The following is a 21,159-nucleotide window of genomic DNA, read 5'->3' as shown; positions in this document are numbered from 1 at the left end:
CAGGGAGGTGCTCTGCGACTGAGGGAGGAACAGAAATAGGCCCCATAGATCATGTGTCTGGACAGAGTTCTTCTGGTCTGCGTCCACTGGCTCCCTGGACACCTTTGAGGAGCAGTGGACACTATCTGGGGTTCTCTGCTCAGTGTCACTTTCTGGCTCCCTGCTTTTGACCCTCTGACCCTCACTCCTGTGCCCGTTTTCAATATTTGTTGCCCCCCAAATTTGCTTGAGCCCTGGGTCCAGTAGCTCCTTCCTTTAGGCTGGGGGAGGGGCATTCAGATGTGTGTGGGCTTGTGCCCTCAGCCACCTGGAACTTCAATAAGGAATTCACTCCCTGCACCCTGTTAGATGCCTATTGCCATCTAGTTTGCACTGGGCTGTGTTTCAGTGGTGTGAGGGCATGTGAAGTGCTTGGGATCCTTCAGGCTGAAAGGAACTATACAAATGTAACTGCTTGTTTTAAAAGACTATGTAAATACCTTTTATAGAAGATGGTTTCTGGGATTCACTTCCAATCACTTACTCCCCACAGCCTGTTTGTCTAAGTTGCAGCTTTTTGATAGGTAAAGGTTTTATTCCTCCTTGGCACTACATATTTTTCTGGGTCAAGCTTTGTATGCCACCAGTTCATATCCCAGATTTCCTTCCCATCTCTGTGCCAACCCTAGCATCTTCCTTCTTGGGCTGCACCTGCTGTGCTGTGCTTTCTGTAGCACCTTATTATATATAATTGCCGGCCAGCAGCTTGTAGGCCCTGTGTGTCTTTCTTGACTTCCTGTCACTGCAGCTGGCAGAGGAGGCAAATAGTGTAAATGCCCCAGATAAAGCAGACAGGAACAGTTGCTAATTATTAGGAGTTATAATTATTGGACTGATTCTCAACATGCTGTGCAGCTACAAAATGAGCAGTAAAAATTTGAATTCTTACTAGCCAACAGCAGCAGCATTATTATTATTCCAAGATAAGAGTACATTAAAATGGAGTTAAGATTAAGAGTATGTATCAGTAATTTAAGGGTAAAAATAATTGCAGGGATGTTGTAATTATCCTAAACCAAGCATCACAAACCCAGAACATTCAGAGTTAAGATTACTTAAAAGAAATCCAGACATGTTAAGGTATGGAAATGCACAGTTAAAACCCCCAGCCAAGACTTTGCCTTGTACGGATGTCATGCGATATCCATAGGATAATGATTAAGGGATTTTAGTGTTTATGTAACCGACACACCTCCTGGGTGTGGTGTTCTGTCCCCTCTAGGGGCACCAAGACCACTGAGAGAGATTAATGAGTCTGCTCTACAGCCTTAGCTAACAGCCAGTTGGCTTTTAGCTCATGCGGTAGAGGCTCATGCACCGAGGTCCGAGATTTGATCCTGACGACCGGGGTCTGTCGGCGTTACAAGTGGGGGCTCGTCCAGGATTTCAACTGGGAAGACTTTGAAGCTTGGGATGCGCTTCCTCAGCTAGGGGAAATATGTAACTCACACACCTCCTAGGTGTGGTGGTCTGTCCCATCTAGTGGCACTGAGACAACTTAGGGCTTGTCTAAACTGGCAAGTTTTGTCGCCAAAAACTGCCTTTTGGCGACAAAACAGTGATTGCGTACACACTGCAATCTTTCTTTTTTAGAAAAAGACACCTAGTTTTGGCACTCCTGAGTTTCCTCATCACTCCACCTCCTCTCATAGCTTGCACAATGATAGCTGGAGCTACACACAGTTGTGAGGTTTTACCCTTTTTAACAATAAATAAAGGCTAAGATATTTAATGGTACGTGTTTTTATTCTGTGTTCTACAAAAGCGTATAGCAATCAATTCACTCTCGGAAACAGGCTTCTAAAGCATTGTGTTGCATGGATCTTGGGCCCCAAAATTGTACATGGATGCACCAGAGAAGAAACTCCAAAGCAGACGTGTTACTGCCCCTCATTGTCAAAGTGGTTCCTCAAAGCCCCTCTGATGTTAATAGCAGCCCTCTGGGCTCCTCTGACAGCCCTAGCATCTGGCTGTTCAAACTGTGCAGCTAAGGCTCTGCCTCAGTGCTCCACACCCAAGCAAACATTTCACCCGTAGATTCACACAGATTATGCTAAGTGCAGCACGTGGCTATGACCACAGGAATATGATCCTCGGTAAGGTCTAGCCTGCCAGTGAGACATCTCCAGCAAGCTTTCAAATGGCCAAAGGCACATTCGACTACCATGCGACACCTGCTCAGCCTGTTGTCAAAACGCTCCTTGCTGCTGTCCAGGTGCCCTGTGTAAGGTTTCATGAGCCAGGGCTGTAAGGGGTAAGTCGGGTCTCCCAGGATTACTATGGGCACTTCCACATCCCCAACTGTGATCTTGTGGTCTGGAAAGAAAGTCCCCGCCTGCAGCTTTCTGTACCGGCCACTGTTCCTGAAGATGCGTGTGTCATGCACCTTTCCAGACCAGCCTACGTTGATGTCCATGAAACACCCCTGATGATCCACAAGTGCCTGCAACACCATGGAGAAGTATCCCTTCCTATTGATGTATTCAGAGGCAAGGTGGTCTGGTGCTAAAATTGGAATGTGTGTGCCATCAATTGCCCCGCGACAGTTAGGGTAACCCATCTCTGCAAAGCCATCCACTATTTCATGCACATTTCCCAGAATCACGGTCCTCCGCATCAGGATGTGATTTGCTTTGCACACTTGGAATAATACAGCCCCAACAGTGGACTTCCCCACTCCAAATTGATTAGCAAATGACCAGTAGCAGTCTGGATTTGCCAGCTTCCACACAGCGATTGCAACACGCTTCTCTACCGAAAGGGCAGCTCTTGATCTGGTGTCCTTGTGCCACAGGTTGGGGGACAGCTCAGCACATAGCCCCATGAAGGTTGCTTTACGCATCCTAAAGTTCTATGCCCACTGGTCGTCATCCCACACCTGCATGACAATGCGATCCCACCAATCAGTGCTTGTTTCCCTAGCCCAAAAGCAACGGTCTACCGTATGCAGCTGCTCAGTGAATGCACAAAGCACTGATAAGTTGCTGCTGTCCATATCACACTCAGGTGCCTGCGATTCATCCTCTGTTAACTTTGTGAGTAACTGTGCTGCCATGTGCGATGTCCTCATGACAGCTAACAGCACATAGGAGAGAAGTGCGGGATCCATCCTCTCTCACTGCAGATGCTGGCACGCTCTACAAAAGAATGACAGTTGGGAAAATGGCGTGAAAGGAAGCCAGAAACCATTGGAGGGGTGGGACACAAAGCGGTGCATGACAGTACATTTTGCACATCCCAGGATGTGCCGCGCTCCAGTTCCGCATTCCTACAACACCTAGCAATGGAGGGTGCCACCAGGCACTGTGGGATACATACCCACATTCCATTGCTCTCAAATGTGGACACAATCTATCAACAGGGGGAGCAAATATAGACACGTGTTGGCGATTTTGCTTTTGTCGATTTTTCCTTGTCAACATTAGTGTCGTCGACAAAACTTGCCAGTGTAGACAAGCCCTTAGAGAGAGAGATTAATGAGTCTGCTCTATAGCCTTAGCTAACAGCCATATGACTTTTAGCTTACACAGTAGAGGCTCATGCCCTAAGCTGCAGAGGCCCCAGGTTCAATCCCACCCGCTGATGACCAGGGGGTCTGTCGGTGTTACATTTGCAATCTCTAATTAGAGTAAACTGACTTTGAAAGGCACATTAGGGTTTTTTGGTTGTTTCCCCCTCCCCCCTTCCTGGCATCGCTACAGGGCAGAGTTAAGGATAACTGTGGTTGGAATAGCTGGTGAAAGGTAGCAAGTCACACACCACAGTCTATCTTTTTGTCACTTCTGAACACTAGAGGGATGAATATATGCCTATCTACATCACTGATTACTTGTGTTTTTCAGCTAGGGATAACAGAAACAGCTAATAGTAACTATGATTAAGTGCATAAAGGATCTGCATAAATCTCTTTCCAGTAAATATGGTTCATTACTAGGGTGACCAGATCTTTTGCTTTCAATAGAATTATTCTATTTTATAGCAAGCTTATCTGCTCTGCCTATCCTACAGTCAGACAGCCAAATGTCCTACTTTTTTTACTCAACCGTCTTACAGTATTTGTCCTATTTTCATAAAGCATGCATCTCTACCTATTACAAAGGAAGGAAACTTTCACTACTATGAACTGCACATGCCGAGATTATTTGGAATTATTTTACAATTTACATCTTATTTTTTTATATATGGAAAGGACCGTGGACCTGATCCTGCAGCTTCTTGCACATGGGTGGCCTTTTGTACCTTCACAGACCCCCAGTGAAGTTCATAGGATGATGTGTGGGCAACAACAGTCCACCTCAGCGCAATGAATTCCAGGTTTGAGGCCTATGTCTATATAAGTTCAGATCCTGATCACATTGAAGTCAATGGCAAAATTTACATTTTCACTGGGAACAGTATTTTGCTCAGAAGCTATATAGTGCACACTGTAAACACCTTCAAACCAATTTATCATGTACTGCTACAGGTATATCAGTGCAATGCTGAGTTTGAGGATTTAAATGCAAACTATCAGAAAAATCAGAAATTTTCCCATAGCAACCGTAATTTGCCCCTGTTATACTTATGTGATGTTTGGCACTTCAGAGCTGTATTTATAATTATATTATTGCTTTAATACAGTCTGTATGGTGCAATGTGTCTCAGTAGTAGAGTCAGAGGAAACAATCATTTTTAATTTCTTAACTTTTATGCATTTGCATTCTCATTTATGCACTGAAATTCCTGGTTGGGGTTTGTTTGTAAGAAAAAAAATTCCTACTTGATATTTCACTAAAATAAGTGTTTGTTTTCATATTATTTGTCTATCTCCGTGTTTTGTTCTACTGTCTAGTTTGATGCTCTGCTAGCAGCAAATAGTTGTCCAATTTTTTGGCTCCTTTTATTTAGTCCACCTTCTCATTACATGTGAAAAGTTACATATAATCTTTGTTAATTCTGATATTTACTAGGAACGGAGTTGTCTTTGTTAATATAAAGTAATTGATTTAATAAATACAAGGAAAGGACAAAATACCATTCCCCTTGTTAAATAATTACCATTCAGATCCTTCTGTCAAGTCCATGAGCTGTAAGTTTGACAGGAAAGACAGCAGGGCAGTCTTATTTTCACTAATAAGTATTACTTCATTAGTACACACACAAGAATAAAAATAAATATGATAGAATATAATTGCCTAGCTATTGTGGCATACTACCACTAGATGGCAGTGTAACAATTCACTATATTATTAAATACTTCCATAGATTTTGTGAGATGATATTTCATGGGTTACTATCTTCAGTTAAAGTATTTGTATTTAAAAACAGCCATGGAAGTGTTGAGAATTCTTCAAGTAACTATAAAAATCTGTAGAAAAATATTAATCTATGAATGTCAATATTGGTGCTTGGAATGCCTATAAAGTACTGCAGGTGTCCCAGGGCAGATGCTCTTTGACAAGGTCATCTCCTCCCACCACATCTGCTTGGTGGTGGACTTAGATCTGTCATTCAGACAGGGACAAAAAGAGGTAAACAAGGAGAGAGAATCATTAAGGGGAAATTAGGGTCAACATACAAGGGAAGACGCAACAGATAATAAGGGAGAAAGGAAAGTCTCAAAAGAAAGGGGGTGCTGCTCTGGCTTATTAAAAATATGGAGCCAAATTCTGCTTTTGATTTTACCAATGGAAAACCATAAGCAAATTAACATGTTGGTGAAAGACAGCTAGGGCTACCATATGTCTGGATTTCCCCGGACATGTCCAGCTTTTCAGTCTATAAATAGCCGTCTGGGGGGGATTTTTAAAAATCTAAAAAGGTCCGGGATTTCCCCCCGGTCAGCTATTTATAGATAGAAAGCGGCGGCCAAGCGCCGCTGGGCACCCAAAGCCCCTTCCCAGCTCCCCCCATATCCTGCAGCCTTACCACGCTGTCCGGCCCCGCAGCTGTCTTCCCCCTCCTCCCCTCCCCTGAACGCTCCGCCCACCTGCTCCTCCCCTTCCCCTGCTTCCCGCGAATCAGATCTTTGCAGGAAGTCTGAAAAGAAGCAGGGGCAAGTGGGAGGCAGCAGCAGGTAAGCTGGGGCGGGGGGGCGCGAGGAGGAGAGCTCCGGGGAGGTGCGGCCCTGGCTGAGCGGCGCCCGGCTGCCCCAGCGGCTCCGGCCCGACTCGGGCCCCAGCACCCCCAGCCCGGACCCGGCCCGGCTCGGGCCCCAGCACCCCCAGCCCGGACCTGGCCCGGCTCGGGCCCCAGCACCCCCAGCCCAGACCTGGCCCGGCTCGGGCCCCAGCACCCCCAGCCCGGACCCGGCCCGCTCGGGCCCCAGCACCCCCAGCCTGGACCCGGCCCGGCTCCGGCAGGGGTGTGGAAAGGGGTCGACGCAGGCAGGTAGCAGAAGGGGTTGGATGGGTCAGGAGTTCTGGGGGTCCTGTCGGGGGCAGGGAGCAGTTGGATAGGGCATGGGAGTCCCTGGGGGTCTGTCTGGGGGTGGGGGTGTGAATATGGGGTGGGGGTGTGGATAAGGGTCGGGGCAGTCAGGGGACAGGTAGGGTTGTAGGGTGTTCTCAGGAGGGGGCAGTCAGGGGACAAGGAGCGGGGGGGGGGTTGGGAGTTCTGAGGGGGGCAGTCAGGGGGTGGGAAGTGGGAGGGAGTGGATGGGGGTGGGGCAGGGGCGGGGCTAGAGCGGGGCTCCTCCTCCCCCCCCAGTGTCCTCTTTTTTGCTTGTGGAAATATGGTAACCCTAGGAAAGACACAAGGAGGGAATAAAAAGAGGAAAAGAAAAAAGAAAACAGATGAAAAGAGAGAAGTTGTAGGATAGAGGGAACAGAAGATGTAAAAAAGGAGAATAGATACACAATGCATAGCCTGTATTAGCGTCATGAACTGTCATTTATTTAGCCATCTAGCTGCAATATTTTGCTAACAAAAATTGTTCCCTCTTGGGTATGATGATCTGTATTTTTAAAAAATTCCATGCCATCACAACAGGTAACCTTTATTTCTAAGTGTCATGTCCTGACAATAATAAAAATAAACTGGAGATCACCAGAATGCAACTGCAGGTACTTTAGCAGAGCTGCCATATTGTAATTTTAGTGCAAAAATGTCTGCATCAGTGTATTACATTTTCCTTGTGTAACCCTTCTGCCCATCTAAGTTGGCAGCAACAAGGGCCGGGTTCTGTATCTAGGGGTTCCGCTTCAATAACGCAATGCAAAACTGGCTCGAGCCCCCACCCAGTGACCTGGGACAATTACATACCACCTCCTGGGTGCCTCTAAGAGGCAATACTTCCCCTCTCGCAAGCACGGAGTCTGAGTGTAACAACAAAATGTTTAATAACATGAGGTAAACGACATCAGCATTAAATTGGAAAAAACACCACAAACAGGATTCATAACACAAACCATGAGCACAAAAAAACCCCACCCCAGCAAGTTGGGCTGTGTCCTTTCCCTTGGGTTCTTGAAACCAGCAACCCAAGGATCACCAAAGTCCCAAAAGTCCAACAACCCCCCAAAGTCTCTGTCCCTGGTCAGTGCAGCCCCAGAGTTCAGGGGGGGGGCACACAGGGCGTTAAGGGGCACCTTACGTGATCCGAGGCCGACGGGGTTCCGCCACAGCCTTCACCACGAGCCGCTCCACTCCACCAGCTGTCCCGTGAGCTGCTCCCGCCATCCCACGAACTGCTCTGGCAGCTGCTCCACTCTGCTCACCAACCTGTGAGCCGCTCAGCTCTGCTCCACTTCAGCCGTCCCTTGGGCCACTCCCACAAGGCTCCGCTCTGCTCTGCTCTGCTAGCTGCTCCTCCAGCCGCTCCACTCCACTCCACTCACCGACCTGTGAGTCGCTCAGCTCCACTCCAACTGTCCCTCAAGGCTCCACTCTGCTAGCTGCTCCACCAGCCACTTAGCATTATAGCTTCAGGCTCCCCCACTAGTTAACACAGCCTCAGTGATCTCAGCTCTTTTGTGATTTCAGCTCATAGTAGGGGAGCCCCAGTGCTAGTGCACCATTGGCCCAAAGTGAATTCAGTTCAGCAGTCTGTAACTAGACTTCTAATGGAATCAAACCACTGAGCTCTGATATTAAACAGTGGAGAGAGGAGGTAGTGCAATTGGTGTTTCAACCCCTCAGAGAGGGGCCCATACCCTCAGGTACAAATACCTGTCCCCATCCTCTCTCTATTCACTGGGTTTTGTAACCCATGCCCCTTGTCAAGCAAGTGCTACTTAGGTAATGGTGAAGGACTCACTCAGTCCTTCTGTCATACAACAGGTTCACTGCCCTTGATTCACAGAATCAGGGTAACAAAACTTTATTCTTCCTGCCCCAATAACAAAGAAACTGGGGATCCCACACCAGCCAAAGTAACCACTTTGAGTTGCTGTTGTTTCATGCCAGGCGAGTGGGTGTGCCTATGCAAACAAGATCAGCCCCTGGAGTTCTTTTCCACACTCACCATAATTCACCACCAGATGTCAGGGTAGAGCTCATCCTGACTCTGCTTACACTTGTGTTCACCTGTGCTTCCACCTGTAATGGTCCGATGTAAGAGTGTTCTGGACGCACCCTCACTTTGCTATCTCTCTACTGTTTTTTTCCATTAGATTGTTGCAAGGCTGCACCAATGCTTGCTTTCTGTTTTGAGGGTGTGTCAAGTCTTCATGTTCAGTTTTGAAGCAGCAGCTTTGGAGCCCGTTATGTGTATGTGGTGGTAGAAGAGCAGGTAGCTCAGAAACATCATATAATTATACTATAATGCATTTATTTTTTTCTTGGCTCCATTGATATCTGTGCATTTTTTTCAACTTGCTAAAGGTCAGTTTTAATATTTCTTGTGTTTTGATTCATGTTATGATGCTCTAGATATACTTAAACCTTCATTAGATTCTATCTTTATTATTAAAAAGAATTATATCCAGACATCTTATAGCAATTGATGTCAGGGACCATACCATTTAGGACTAGCTGCTGGCCTGCTCCCTGATTACTTTTGCTGCTAGGCAACCAGCCCTGCACTGCCTTGGAACTAGTAGAGTGGCCACCGCCCCAGACTGGCTTATAAACGTGGCCTCTACAGCAGATCAGTGACTGCTTACTGTGTACCCTGCCTACAGCTGCTCCTGCTTTGTTCCAGTGCCTCTTTCCAGCCTCTGCTCCCGCTCTGCTCCATGTGCTGTTCCCCTCCAGCTTTAGACTTATTGCTTTGATCCTTAGCTAGGGTTGCCAACTGTCTAATCGCGCAAACCCAAAGACACTTGCCCCGCCCCTGCCCCGAGGCCATGCCCAGGTCCCACCCCTTCTCCGAGGCCCCATCCCTGCTCATTCCATCCCCCCTCCCTCCGTCGCTCACTCTCCACCACCCTCACTCACTTTTACCAGGCTGGGGCATGGGTTTGGGCTCTGGGAGGGAGTTTGGGTGCGGACTTTGGGCTGGGGTGCAGGAGGAGGTGCAGGGTGTGGGCTCTGGGTGGGACTTTGGGTGCGAGGTACGGGCTCTAGGCTGGGGCAGGGGGTTGGGGTGTGGGAGAGGGTGCGGGGCACAGGCTCGGGGAGGGACTTTGGGTGTGGGCTCTGGGCTGGGTCAGGGGATTGGGGTGTGGGGTGCAGGCTCTGGGAGGGACTTTAGGTGCAGGAGGGTGTGAGGGGTCGGGATCTGGGAGGAAGTTTGGGTGTGGGCTCTGGGCTGGGGCTGGGAGTTGCGGTGTGGGCGGGGGTGTGGGGTGCAGGCTCTGGGAGGGACTTTAGGTGCAGGAGGGTGTGAGGGGTCGGGATCTGGGAGGAAGTTTGGGTGTGGGCTCTGGGCTGGGGCAGGGGGTTGGAGTACAGGAGTGGGGTCAGGGGATTGGCACTTACCTCAGGCGGCTCCTGAAAGCAACTGGCACATCACTCTGGCAGTGGCTCCTAGGTGGAGGGGCCAGGGGGTCTCCATGCGCTGCTGTCCTCAGGCACCACCCCCGCAGCTCCCATTGGTCACCATTCCTAGCCAATGGGAACTGCGGATTCAGTGCTTGGGATTGGAGCAGAACGCGGAAACCCCCTAGCCCCCACCCCACAGGGGCCACAGGGACAGTGCTGGCCACTTCCGGGAGTGGCACAGAGCCAAGGCAAGTAAGGGAGCCTGCCTTAGCTCCGCTGCCGTGCCAGACGGTTAGCACCCCAAATCTCCCGGTTTGGCTAAAGTAGTCTCCAGAAGATAGAGTGTGATTCCAGGAGACTCCCGGCGAAAGCGGGAGGGTTGGTAACCCTATCCTTGGCTCTGGCTTATGACTCTGATTGACCCTCTGGTTCTGACATTCGACTTCTGTCTCTCTGGTACTGATCCCTGGCTCCGCCTCTGGCTTATGATTCTGGTTTATCTTTCGCTCTGGCATTGGGCCTCTGACCCACTCAACTTGCAGAGCAGAAGAGAATTGGGACCATGTGCTGCATATCGATGGTCTTAAACTTCAAGGACAAAGCAGGGTGGTGAGTTTATTATATTTGTGAAATTTAAAAGATGCATTGTACAGTAACATGTTGAAAGAATAGCCATTTTTTTTTGCAGATTTCATTGTCTGATTGTGGTCTGTGTACCACCTCCAGCCTGAGTGGATCCACAACAGCCATCTGTGCAGTATCCATGGAGCCACTCCACATTCCTTTTTGTACTCAGCCAAGCCAGCTGATGGTCAGAAACCTGCTGGGGAGCCTGATTGTAGAGAAGCAAAGAGGCTTGCGATTTAGTCCATTCTACAATATTTTGACTCTTATATGGGCTGTAACTAAGGAGTCCAGTTTTCATTTTAAACCAAAGCCAACACACACAGAGAGAGAGAGAGAGACATAAATTTTACAAGCATCAGTTTTTAAAAGCAAACCCTGCAAAAAAAAAAAAATCAGGAAATGGCAATATTCTTTTAGAGGACATCCAGTAGAATTCATCCTATTTGCCATCTCTGCTCTCCATTGTAATTATAGCCCTGTACCTCTTCCTCTTTGAGCTCTCACTTCTTGCATATCAGCAATATGGTAAGCTGCGTTTGTGTATGTGATGATATTCAGTGTCATGCAAAAAAGGATATGAGGCTATTTTAAACATCTTCCAAGGTTTTCTTCTTTCTTTTTAAAAAATCTATTTTATTTCTGTTTATTGCTCAAATATCTGCTGTTACAATTCAAATTAACTCTAAAAATGATTTAAAAAAAATAAAACTGGAAGACACTCGTTGCAAAATATAAACATTGAAAATGAGTAAAAATTAAAACAAACTCAGGATCTTTAGGTGTAACACAAGGCAACTTGACAAATAATTCATCAGGGTAATTGAGTGGAACAGTAAAAACCACAAACAATGTCCCTGATCATACACTCTGCTCCATATGCACAGATCTTACCCATGCAGCATAAAGACATGGCAGTTTGCCTGTATGGAACAAGATGCAAGATTGTGGCCAGTATGGATACTTTGTAATGATGCATAATCCCATTTCAAAATCTCTAACTAGACAAAATAACTCTGATTGTACTAAATCTTTCTTTGGGCCCATTCTTTTTAAACACAATGACGCCTGAGAAACTAAATAACTGAATACCGAATCTCAATTTTTTTCTTTATTAAAAATAATAAAAATCCAACTGTAACGATGCTGCCTTTGGTGGGACCCAACTGAGAGTGTCAATTCAGGACAAATTGCTCAGAGCAAGGCAGTTACAACCCAAGGCTGTGGTTCCTTTGCACATCAAGGCAAACCAAACCAGCCAAACAGAGGGGACTTCAGTTTTACCCCACTGGCTAACCACAAGTCACACAAGCAATTCCCTTAGACAGGGCCGGCTCCAGGCACCAGCCCACCAAGCATGTGCTTGGGGTGGCGCCTGGAGGGGGGGCGGCGCGGCGGGGTGCTCCGGCCCGAGAGCGGGGCCGCGACTGGGCTCGCCGCCCTCCCCGTGGCGCTCCTGCCGCCAGGGGCTCTCCGCCCTTCCGTCGGCACTCTGGCCGCCAGGGAGAGCGGAGAGCCCCGGCCGGGCTCGCTGCCCTCCCCCCAGCGCTCTGGCTGCCAGGGAGAGCGGAGAACCTCGGCCAGGCTCTCCGCCCTCCTCCCGGCGCTCTGGCCACCGGGGGCTCTCCACCCTCCTCCCGGCGCTCTGGCCGCCAGGGAGAGTGGAGAGCCCCGGCTGGGCTCTCCGCCCTCCTCCCGGCGCTCTGGCCGCTGGGGGCTCTCCGCCTTCCCCCTGGCGCTCTGGCCACCGGGGAGAGCGAAGAGCCCCAGCCGCTGGGGTCTCGCCGCCCTCCCCCCGGCGCTCCGGCTGGTGGGGGATTGCTCGGCACCCTCCCCTGCCGCGCTGGCGGGGGTGGGGGGGCGGCGGGTGGCTTTTTTGCCTAGGGCGGCAAAAAAGTCTGAACCAAGAACTTGGCCAATACTGTATGTAATTGATTCCATTTAACCAATTCTAGCTCTCATCTATATCTTTTTCCTTTATGAATAAACCTTTAGATTTTAACTCTAAATAATTGGCAACAGCGTGATTTGTGGGTAAGTTTTTTGCCTAGGGCGGCAAAAAAGCCAGAGCCGGCCCTGCCCTTAGACACTCCAGTTTCCCAGTATCACCACCAGTGCCACTTGTTATAGGGATGAATGGTTATGAAAACCAATACCCCAGTAAAAGAAAAAGGTTCTCCCAATCCCAAAGGACTAAGCCCCAGACCCAGGTCAATATACAAATTAGATCTTACCCACAAATCACGCTGTTGCCAATTATTTAGAGTTAAAATCTAAAGGTTTATTCATAAAGGAAAAAGATATAGATGAGAGCTAGAATTGGTTAAATGGAATCAATTACATACAGTATTGGCCAAGTTCTTGGTTCAGACTTGTAGCAGTGATAGAATAAACTGTAGGTTCAAATCAAGTCAAAAATGATTTACCCATACTGATAGTATAATCATAATCAGCAAATCATAACCTTTCCATAGACACCTTACACAACAACCTTTGTACAATATTTGCTGCAAGTATATAACAGTGCTTGCACCAATGATCTATACAGTCACAGGTTATGTTAATAACATCACACCAGTATTCACTAGTTACAGAGATCAGCTACAACATATGTGCCTCCTAATGACCATGTAAACCATACTTGTTGAATGCACATCAAGTTTTTCCCCATTGCAAGAGTAACTTTGAACGAAGAGAAGCATGGTTTTTTTATAGGGGGGTGTGGAGGAGGAAACAGAACACATCACTCTTTTGTAGCAGTTTCTGTGGCCAAGATTTTCAAAAGTGTGTAGTGATTTGGGTTGCCTCAGTACTTGGGTGTCCAATTTGAGCTTGGGTCCTGATTTTCAAAAAGTACTGAGGAAAAATGAAAACACTTTTAAGATTTTTTTTTCAAGTTGTCCACTCAAAAATTGAAGCATGCATGATTATTAAATATTTTTGAAAATCTTGTCCTCCATTTGTACTTTGAGGATCCTGTATACAGATTCAGACATATTAAGATTCAATGTTAATATGCTCAATTAGTTACGTCCTCCTAATTTCAACAGAGTGATGCTGATTTACCCAAGATGAAAATTTTGACTGATAGGTTTATAGAGTAATTTCTATAGAACCATATTAAACCTATTAATTTCCAGTCTCTTATGGAAAAATACTATAGAATTTAAGAGTACGTGGAATTTTTTCTACATTAAAGGGAAACAAAATGTTCACCAATAGTTATTAAAGGGACCCTGTCAAAACCATAAGGATTGAATTAGACCTAACACCAATGTTTTTTGGATCATAAATATCATCATGGATCATAGATATATTTTCTGAGTGTGGACATGTATAGGTTTTCCTTTAATTTCTTTCTGCTTGGATACCAAAACACAGCTAGCACTACATATGTACACTTTGTCACATGCACATGCAGACTAGTATTGTAACAAACACAGAGGAACCCAATGACCCACAAAATTGCTGAAGAGTCATGCAGGAGAGTCGTTATGGGTTATGGATTGTGGCGCCATTGTGTATGAATGAAAATGTCATATTATTTGTATTAGTACTTACATCTTTCAGTGAATTCAAAAAAGGAACATTCCCCATGAATCTGGAAAGCCATGGCACTATAAATAACTTTTTCCTTTTTTACTCACTGGTCAGTTGCAGAATGGAGGCTGGGCATTGTCCATTAGATGAAAAATGAAAGCCATGTAGTCCTATTGTTTATAGCTTAAAAAAGAGAGAGAGAGAGAGAGAGAGTATGTAAATAAACAATAATAACCAACATGCATCTGGTGTAAATGGATTGGTTTGCCTGATCTATGTTATGTGATGTCTATTCCTTTGTTATGCTAAGTATTTTCCATTTGGGTGAGATGGTATTTTTTTGTGCCTTTATGTCTACCAGCAGATGTAATCCAGACTCTAATTATGTCTATATTTAGTCCAGCTAGTCACGGCTTGTTTGTTTGGAGAGTAGATAATGATACAGTATCTTGTTCATTGTTCTACCGACCCTGCATATTTAGCAACCCGGAAGAACTATGGGTCGTTATCACAAATGTTTGCTTTTGTTTTGTTTTATTGATGTTTTGTTTTTGTTTTTGTCTGGGAGAAAGAAAGGTCAGGTAAAATTATTATTTATGAAAAGTGCCAAATTGGTAGCCTTGAAAACTGACTACATTGTCCACAGAGCAGACATGCAGTAGTAGTACATCTGGTTCACCCCTGAACTGGAGAGACTGTTACACCCAAAAATGGATTATGGGATGCCACTATTAATCTTTCTATTACCCCTTAATCTGTCCTTCCCGAAGTAAAAATTTCCATGGTTGTTAAGGAAACACTAAAGAATATGGATATAACCTTCTGATAAAGTAATTGACACAGGCAGTATTCTTTCCAAAACAAAGTATCTTTCATTAATGTAATTTATAATCCCTAATACACCATAATTTAAAAATCCTAAACAAAGCACAAAATCCCTGAAACACAATCTCTTGTTGCAAATTAAAGCACATTCAAAATAAAATAGCATATAGTTTAAATGATTCTAAGCAAAACACTTAGTTACAAGTGGCCAGTTTGCAACAAATTGCTGACAGCAGTTCTTAAATTTGCTTTAAAATGTTCATAAATAAAATATGAATTCACACACACACACTTCAAGCATATGTAACCCACACACTTCCTGGTTTTGATGTTCTGTCCCCTCTAGTGGCACTGAGACCACTTAGAGAGAGAGAAAGATTAATGAGTCTGCTCTACAAGTTGGCTTTTAGCTCATGCGGTACAGGATCATACACTAAACTCCAAAAATCCCAGGTTCAATCCCACCCACTGGTGATCGGGATCTGTCAGCGTTACAAGTGGGGGCTCGTCCTGGATTTCAACTGGGAAGTCTCTGAAGCTTGGGATGCGCTTCCTCAGCTAGGGGAAGTACATAACCCACACACCTGCTGGGTGTGGTGTTCTGTCCCATCTAATGGCACTAAGACCACAGAGAGAGAGAGAGAGAGAGAAATTAATGAGTCTGCTCTACAGCCTTAACTACAGGTCAGTTGGCTTTTAGCTCATGCTGTAGAGGCTCATGTATTAAGCTCCAGAGGCCCCAGGTTCGAGCTCACCCACCGATGACCGGGTCTGTCGGTGTTACACATACACATATTAAATACTATGCTAAACTATACTACAATAAAAATTAAAACTGGCAAGCTTACTTTACAAATCTGTTGGCATCCCTTTAAAATCATGGGTGCTGCCTTATAAATTCTTTGGTATTTTTCTTTTGATCACTGTTGCTGCTCAGCTCCTGGTCAGTCAGTCTTGTTCCGCTCCAGTTTTCGTCTCATTTTCTCTGCAGCAGCTTTTCTAACTTCTCTCTAGCAGCTCCTCTTTGGCTTCCTTTGCTGGCTTCCATCTTCTTCCGATCGTGTGTGTCTCTCGCTCTGATTTGACTAAGGCCATGTCTACAGTACCACTTATGTCAGCAAAACTTGTGTCACTCAGGGGCATGAAAAAAACACCTCTACACAATGCTATGTTGGTGGGAGAACTTTTCCCGCTGACATAGTTACCGTAGCTCGTTGAGTGGTTTTATTATGTCGACAGGAGAGTTTTCTCCCATCAGCATAGAGCAGCTACACCAGTGATCTTATACCTGCGCAGCTGCATCAGTACAGCTGTGCTGCTGCAAGTTTGCTAATGTAGACATGGCCTAAGAAACTGCCTGCTGGCCTTTTATACTGTCCTATTGTGACTTCCTTATATACCTGCGAGGGGTGTGCATACCTTGCACTGGGCAAGAAGGGGTTAACCCCACACTACGGGCAGAGGAAGTCTTGCCCCACCGGCCATGCTGAGCATGCTCCAACTGCTGCTTCAGTATAAAAGGGAGTAGTCTAGGTCAGTCTAGGCTGACCACTGAGGAGGCAGGATGTGTTGAGGAGGCTCCAGCCCAGGAGCCATTGCAGCCCCTGAGAACCAGACTGGAGCCCAGTTGCCTACAGCCATCCGATTGGAATCAGAGTTCCAGGGAGCTACCTGTGCCAAGGACCCTGGAGATCCTGACAGCATACCGACCACTGCTTCAGGAGACAGGGTAGGAAGTGACCTGGGTGGTGGTGAGGATAGCCATAAACCCCCAGGAAAGGTCAGCATGTGGCAGCAGTATTCCTGCTGACTTGGTGGCAAACATACTCACTCAGGGCCCTGTGCCTGGACCCAGTGGAGTAGGGAGTGTCTAGGCCCTCCCACCCCAATCATCACCCCCCAGGTGGTGGCCCCTGAATCTGGTCAGTAGGCTGCACAGCCCTGAACCCAAGGGCAGCTGAATTGGCTCTGGCCATTAGGCTGCCTAGCCCTGAACATGAGAGAAGCCATATTGCCTCTGGCCATTAGGCTGTACTGTCTTGAGCCCAAAGACAGGCTGATGGACTTTAACTGTGGGGCCATCACGCCCTCAATCCGCTCCAAAGGGGGATGGAGTGTGCATACCCCGCGACACTACCCTTTAGCAATTTCCCCATTCATGCATGCTCAGAACCAACCGTTACCTCAGAATTACAATTGACAGCTCTGAACTCTAAAACAAGTTATGACCGGTATGAGTGGGCTATGACTGGCTAGCTGCTCAGTTAACTGACCTCTCTGTTACCCCTTACTCCACATGCTCAATAGCCACCAATCTTGCATATGCTTCCTGTTGTCATTTACCTCAGAGCTGTGATTCTGCTGATCCACACACACACACATACTTGGCTCTTTCCCAGGGCACCATTTGAGAAATTTTGGGCCTTGCAGCTGAGCATGCTCAGGGTCTGCAGCGTTCATCTCAGGGTGGAGTGGCTTTTTTATTATTATTATTCAGAATAAAGATTAGAAAAACATAGTGGAGACTAGAGAATTTCCCTAGTGATAAGACCACCTCGATTGGTCAGAGGGTTGTGCACTCTCTGTGGTAGTTCATTCTTTAAATACTTAGTTTCTTTGAAACCGCCATCTAAGGTGCTGACTGTTAAGAATTTTTTTTTAATGGTGCTGATCAATTTATTTTGTGTTAGTCACCAACCAACCCTCAGATAATAACAACTTTTGATCTTTACCTACCTGAGCCAGAGTAGTCCTAGTGCCTATAGATGAGTCTCTGTGTTTCATTGCTAATCATCCATATCTCCGACATTGATTTCAATCCAAAATCCTTCTACATCAGAAACTAGAATTTTGCTGCATATTATTGTCTGTGGATGGCATATGGATATACCAGAACAGCCAGCATCAAATAATTAATAAAATGCTCAGTGTTTTTTCAAAAGAACACAACATAACATTATCATTTAAGGAACAAAACAAATAAAACTTGAAGGAAAAATGGATAACTGCATTGTCATAGAGCCTAAAACAAGAAAGTGATTCTGCCCTTCGCAGGTGGGGTTCAATCTAGATTGTCCTAGTGAACCTGTTTCCATGACGGGGTCCCAGGCTCTGTCTCATCTGGAGTTCTCCATTGGAGAGTTCTAGTGTGGTGTCCCATGATTGTATATCAAGGCTGAGGCTTGAAGAACACAGCAGGCATGTCTTGAACAAAATACTGCTCTGCTTATACGGAAGTAACCAAATGGCAGGATCCTCTGTGTGATCCAAGACGGGAAAAAATTGAATGAATTGTTGGAAGGTGAACAACTGATGTATTCTAAAATCAACATGAGTAGCATTGGCTGCATCAGTCTAGTGACCTCACATGTCAGCTTATCTGTGGCATGTTTTATGTGCCAAGAAAGGAGAAGGGGAAGAACAACATAAAATACTAAATAGCATATGAACACTGAGACAAGCAACTATTCTTGGTAGAGTGATGTTAAACAAATATGTTTAGAAAACCATCATTTTAAAATGGAGTGACCTGGCATCTCAGATCGCTACATTCAAAGTGCCGTGGCTGGTGATGAATGTTCTGGAACCTTAATGGAGGTCACATCCGTTACTTCACAGATAAAAGTGCATAAAAACAAATTGTCCTAGCAACTGTCCCACATTTTCTGGTGCCAAATTCCCTCTGAGTATATTGTACACCAACCACTAGGAACAGGAATGTGAGACTCTAGAAAAATTTGAGGTTTCACAAAACTTCTATTTTAAGTTTTTAAAAGATTTTAAGATCCGCATGCATATTTGAGCCTAATTGCAGGCACAACTTTCACAGTTAACCGGCTCATTCTCATTACTTGAACATGCAAATGACTACAACGTCCAGCGGACTATTGCATATGCAATTGCCACAATTCTGCACTCAGATTAGATATAGAATTTGTATATTCTGGACCCAAACCCTTTTTTAAAGATTTTGTAAAAAAAATAAATAGAATTCTGTTGTGGAAAACTATTTTTGTTGGGTTGGTAAGGAAGACGGTATCTGCTTAAAAGGTAAAAATAACTATTCCTTTTCCCTCTCACTTTTTCCTGAGCGCTCTCACTCTCAAATAGCACAAAACCTTTTAAAGCAGAAGAATGTTTGAATTATAGAATTCAGAAAGTTCTATAAAGGGCTAAATCACTGGATCTGATTTCTCCCAATTATAAAAGTGACTAATGCTGGAACTCTAAAATCTCTGAAAATAGAGAGGAAAGGGCAGTAGAGAAGGAGCAGAGAGATTAGGCAAAATGGAATGTCAGATGATGGAAAAAGGTGAAAGGGAAGCGAGGAAGAGTAGATGGGTGGAAATTGTCCATTTTCACCTTGCTTTTTCCTATTACCTTTTTCTCCTTCTACTCACAAGTTTTTATTACCATTATTAATTCCCCCCCCCAACAAAACGCCCCAACATCTGCCAAAGTGATGCCCATTTATGTACTATTTGCCCCTATTTATTTCACCAGATAAAATCTATTAGCAGAAATGAGGACAAAATTAAAATGCAAATGTGCTACTAGAGGCTTCCTTAAGAATGCAGGCATTGCTAAACTAGGTCAGACCAATGGTTCATTGAGTCCATTAACCTGTCTTCTCACAGGGACCAGTGCCAGATCCTCCAGAGGAAATGAATAAAACAGGGCAATTTTGAGTGTCATCCCAACAGCTTCTGGCAGTTGGAGGTTTAGGGACACTCAGAACATGGAGTTGCATCCCTGACCATCTTGGCTAATAGCCATTGATGGACCTACCCTCATGAACTCATCTATTTTTTTTTTAACCCAGTTATAATTTTGGCCTCTTGGCATCCCCTGACAATGAGTTCCACAGGTTGTCTGTGCATTGTGTTAAGTATTTCTTTATGTATGTTTTAAACCGGCTGTCTATTAAGGTCATTCAGTCACCCCACATGCTTGTGTTACCTGAGGGGGTAAATAATACGCCCCTATTCACTTTCTCCATATCATTCGTGGTTTTATTGACCTCTATCATATTCCCCTTAGTCATCTATTTTCTAAACCGAAAAGTGTCAGTCTTTTTGATCTCTCCTCATATGTAAACTGTTCGATATTCCTAACCATTTTTGTTGCTCTTCTCTGCACCTTTTCCAATTCTAATATAGATGATATTTCAGATGGGGTGACCAGAACTGCATTCAGTATTCAAGGTGTGTGCCTACCTTTCTGTTTTATTATCTATCCATTTCCTAATGGCTCTTAAGATTGTTAACTTTTTTTTTCACTGTGGCTGCACACTGAGTGGATGTTTTTAGAGAAATATCCACAATGACTTCAAGATCTTTCTTGAGTGGTAACAGTTAATTTAGACCCCATCATTTTGTATGTGTGGTTGGGATTGTTTTCCAATGTGGATTATTTTGCACTTTTCAACACTGAATTTCATCTGCATCTGCTATTTTGTCACCCAGTCACCCAGTTTTGTGAGACCCCTTTGTAGCTTTTCACAGTCAACTTTGTACTTAACTATCTTGAGTAATTTTGTATCGTTTGCAAATTTTGCCACCACACTGTTCACCCCCTTTTTCTAGATCATTTATCGATATGTGGAATAGCGCAGGTCCCAGTACAACTCCTTGGGGCAGTGGCAGATTAATAATTTTGCCGCCCCTAGGCCGGGAAATAATTGCCGCCCTGGCCCCGCCCCGACTCCGCCCTTTTTCCCGCTCCCATTCCAACCCCCTCCCCAAAGTCCCCGCCCCAATTCTGCCCCCTCCCTTCCCCTATTGGATCCCTTCCCCAAATCCCCACCGCCGGCACCGCCTCTTCCCCCAGCGCGTGGCGTTCCCCCTCCTTCCCTGCCCCGCAAAACAGCTGTTTCATGGCGCAAGCGCTGGGAAGAGAGAGAAACAGGACGCGGCACCGCGCTTGCAGAGGAGGTGGAGGTGAGCTGGAGCAGGGGGGCGGGGCGCGGAAGGGAGCTTCCGCCCCTGGAAATTTGCCGCCCTAGGCCTAAGCCTTGTTGGCCTAGGCAATAATACGGTGCTGCCTTGGGGGACTCCATTATTTACTTCTGTCCATTGTGAAAACTGACCTTTTATTCCTACCCTTTGTTTCCTGTCTTTTTAATTAGTTTTTGAACCATGAGAGGATATTCCCTCTTATCCCATGACTGCTTACTTTGCTTAAGAGCCTTTGGTGAGGGACTTGTCAAAGACTTTCTGAAAATGCAAGTATGCTATATCCACCGGATCACTTTTGTCCACGTGTTTGACCCCGCTCCGCCCCCTCAAA

General features: G+C 45.7%; 1 protein-coding gene across 3 annotated transcripts; it reads right to left on the bottom strand.

The window, feature by feature from the left end:
• Window positions 1-1,766: 1,766 nt before the first annotated feature.
• LOC117872232 (protein ANTAGONIST OF LIKE HETEROCHROMATIN PROTEIN 1-like) lies at window positions 1,767-18,210 on the bottom strand. Of its 3 annotated transcripts, none has more exons than XR_004644432.1 (3): window positions 17,608-18,210; window positions 14,154-14,229; window positions 1,767-3,176 (listed from the first exon to the last, which is right to left on the bottom strand). XR_004644432.1 is itself a non-coding variant. In XM_034760491.1 (2 exons), the coding sequence occupies exon 2, from the start codon at window positions 2,879-2,881 to the stop codon at window positions 2,093-2,095; it is 789 nt and encodes a 262-aa protein (XP_034616382.1). In that variant the 5' UTR covers window positions 2,882-3,176; window positions 14,154-14,631; the 3' UTR covers window positions 1,767-2,092. The 3 variants fall into 3 exon arrangements, 1 of the variants encoding a protein (XP_034616382.1); XR_004644433.1 differs by lacking the exon at window positions 1,767-3,176 and adding an exon at window positions 12,894-13,362; XM_034760491.1 differs by lacking the exon at window positions 17,608-18,210 and having other exon boundaries at window positions 14,154-14,631.
• Window positions 18,211-21,159: the final 2,949 nt, after the last annotated feature.

The sequence above is a fragment of the Trachemys scripta genome, chromosome 2 (assembly GCF_013100865.1).
Source record: "Trachemys scripta elegans isolate TJP31775 chromosome 2, CAS_Tse_1.0, whole genome shotgun sequence".
Classification (NCBI taxonomy): domain Eukaryota; kingdom Metazoa; phylum Chordata; order Testudines; family Emydidae; genus Trachemys; species Trachemys scripta.
This window is presented reverse-complemented; position numbering and strand designations above follow the sequence as displayed.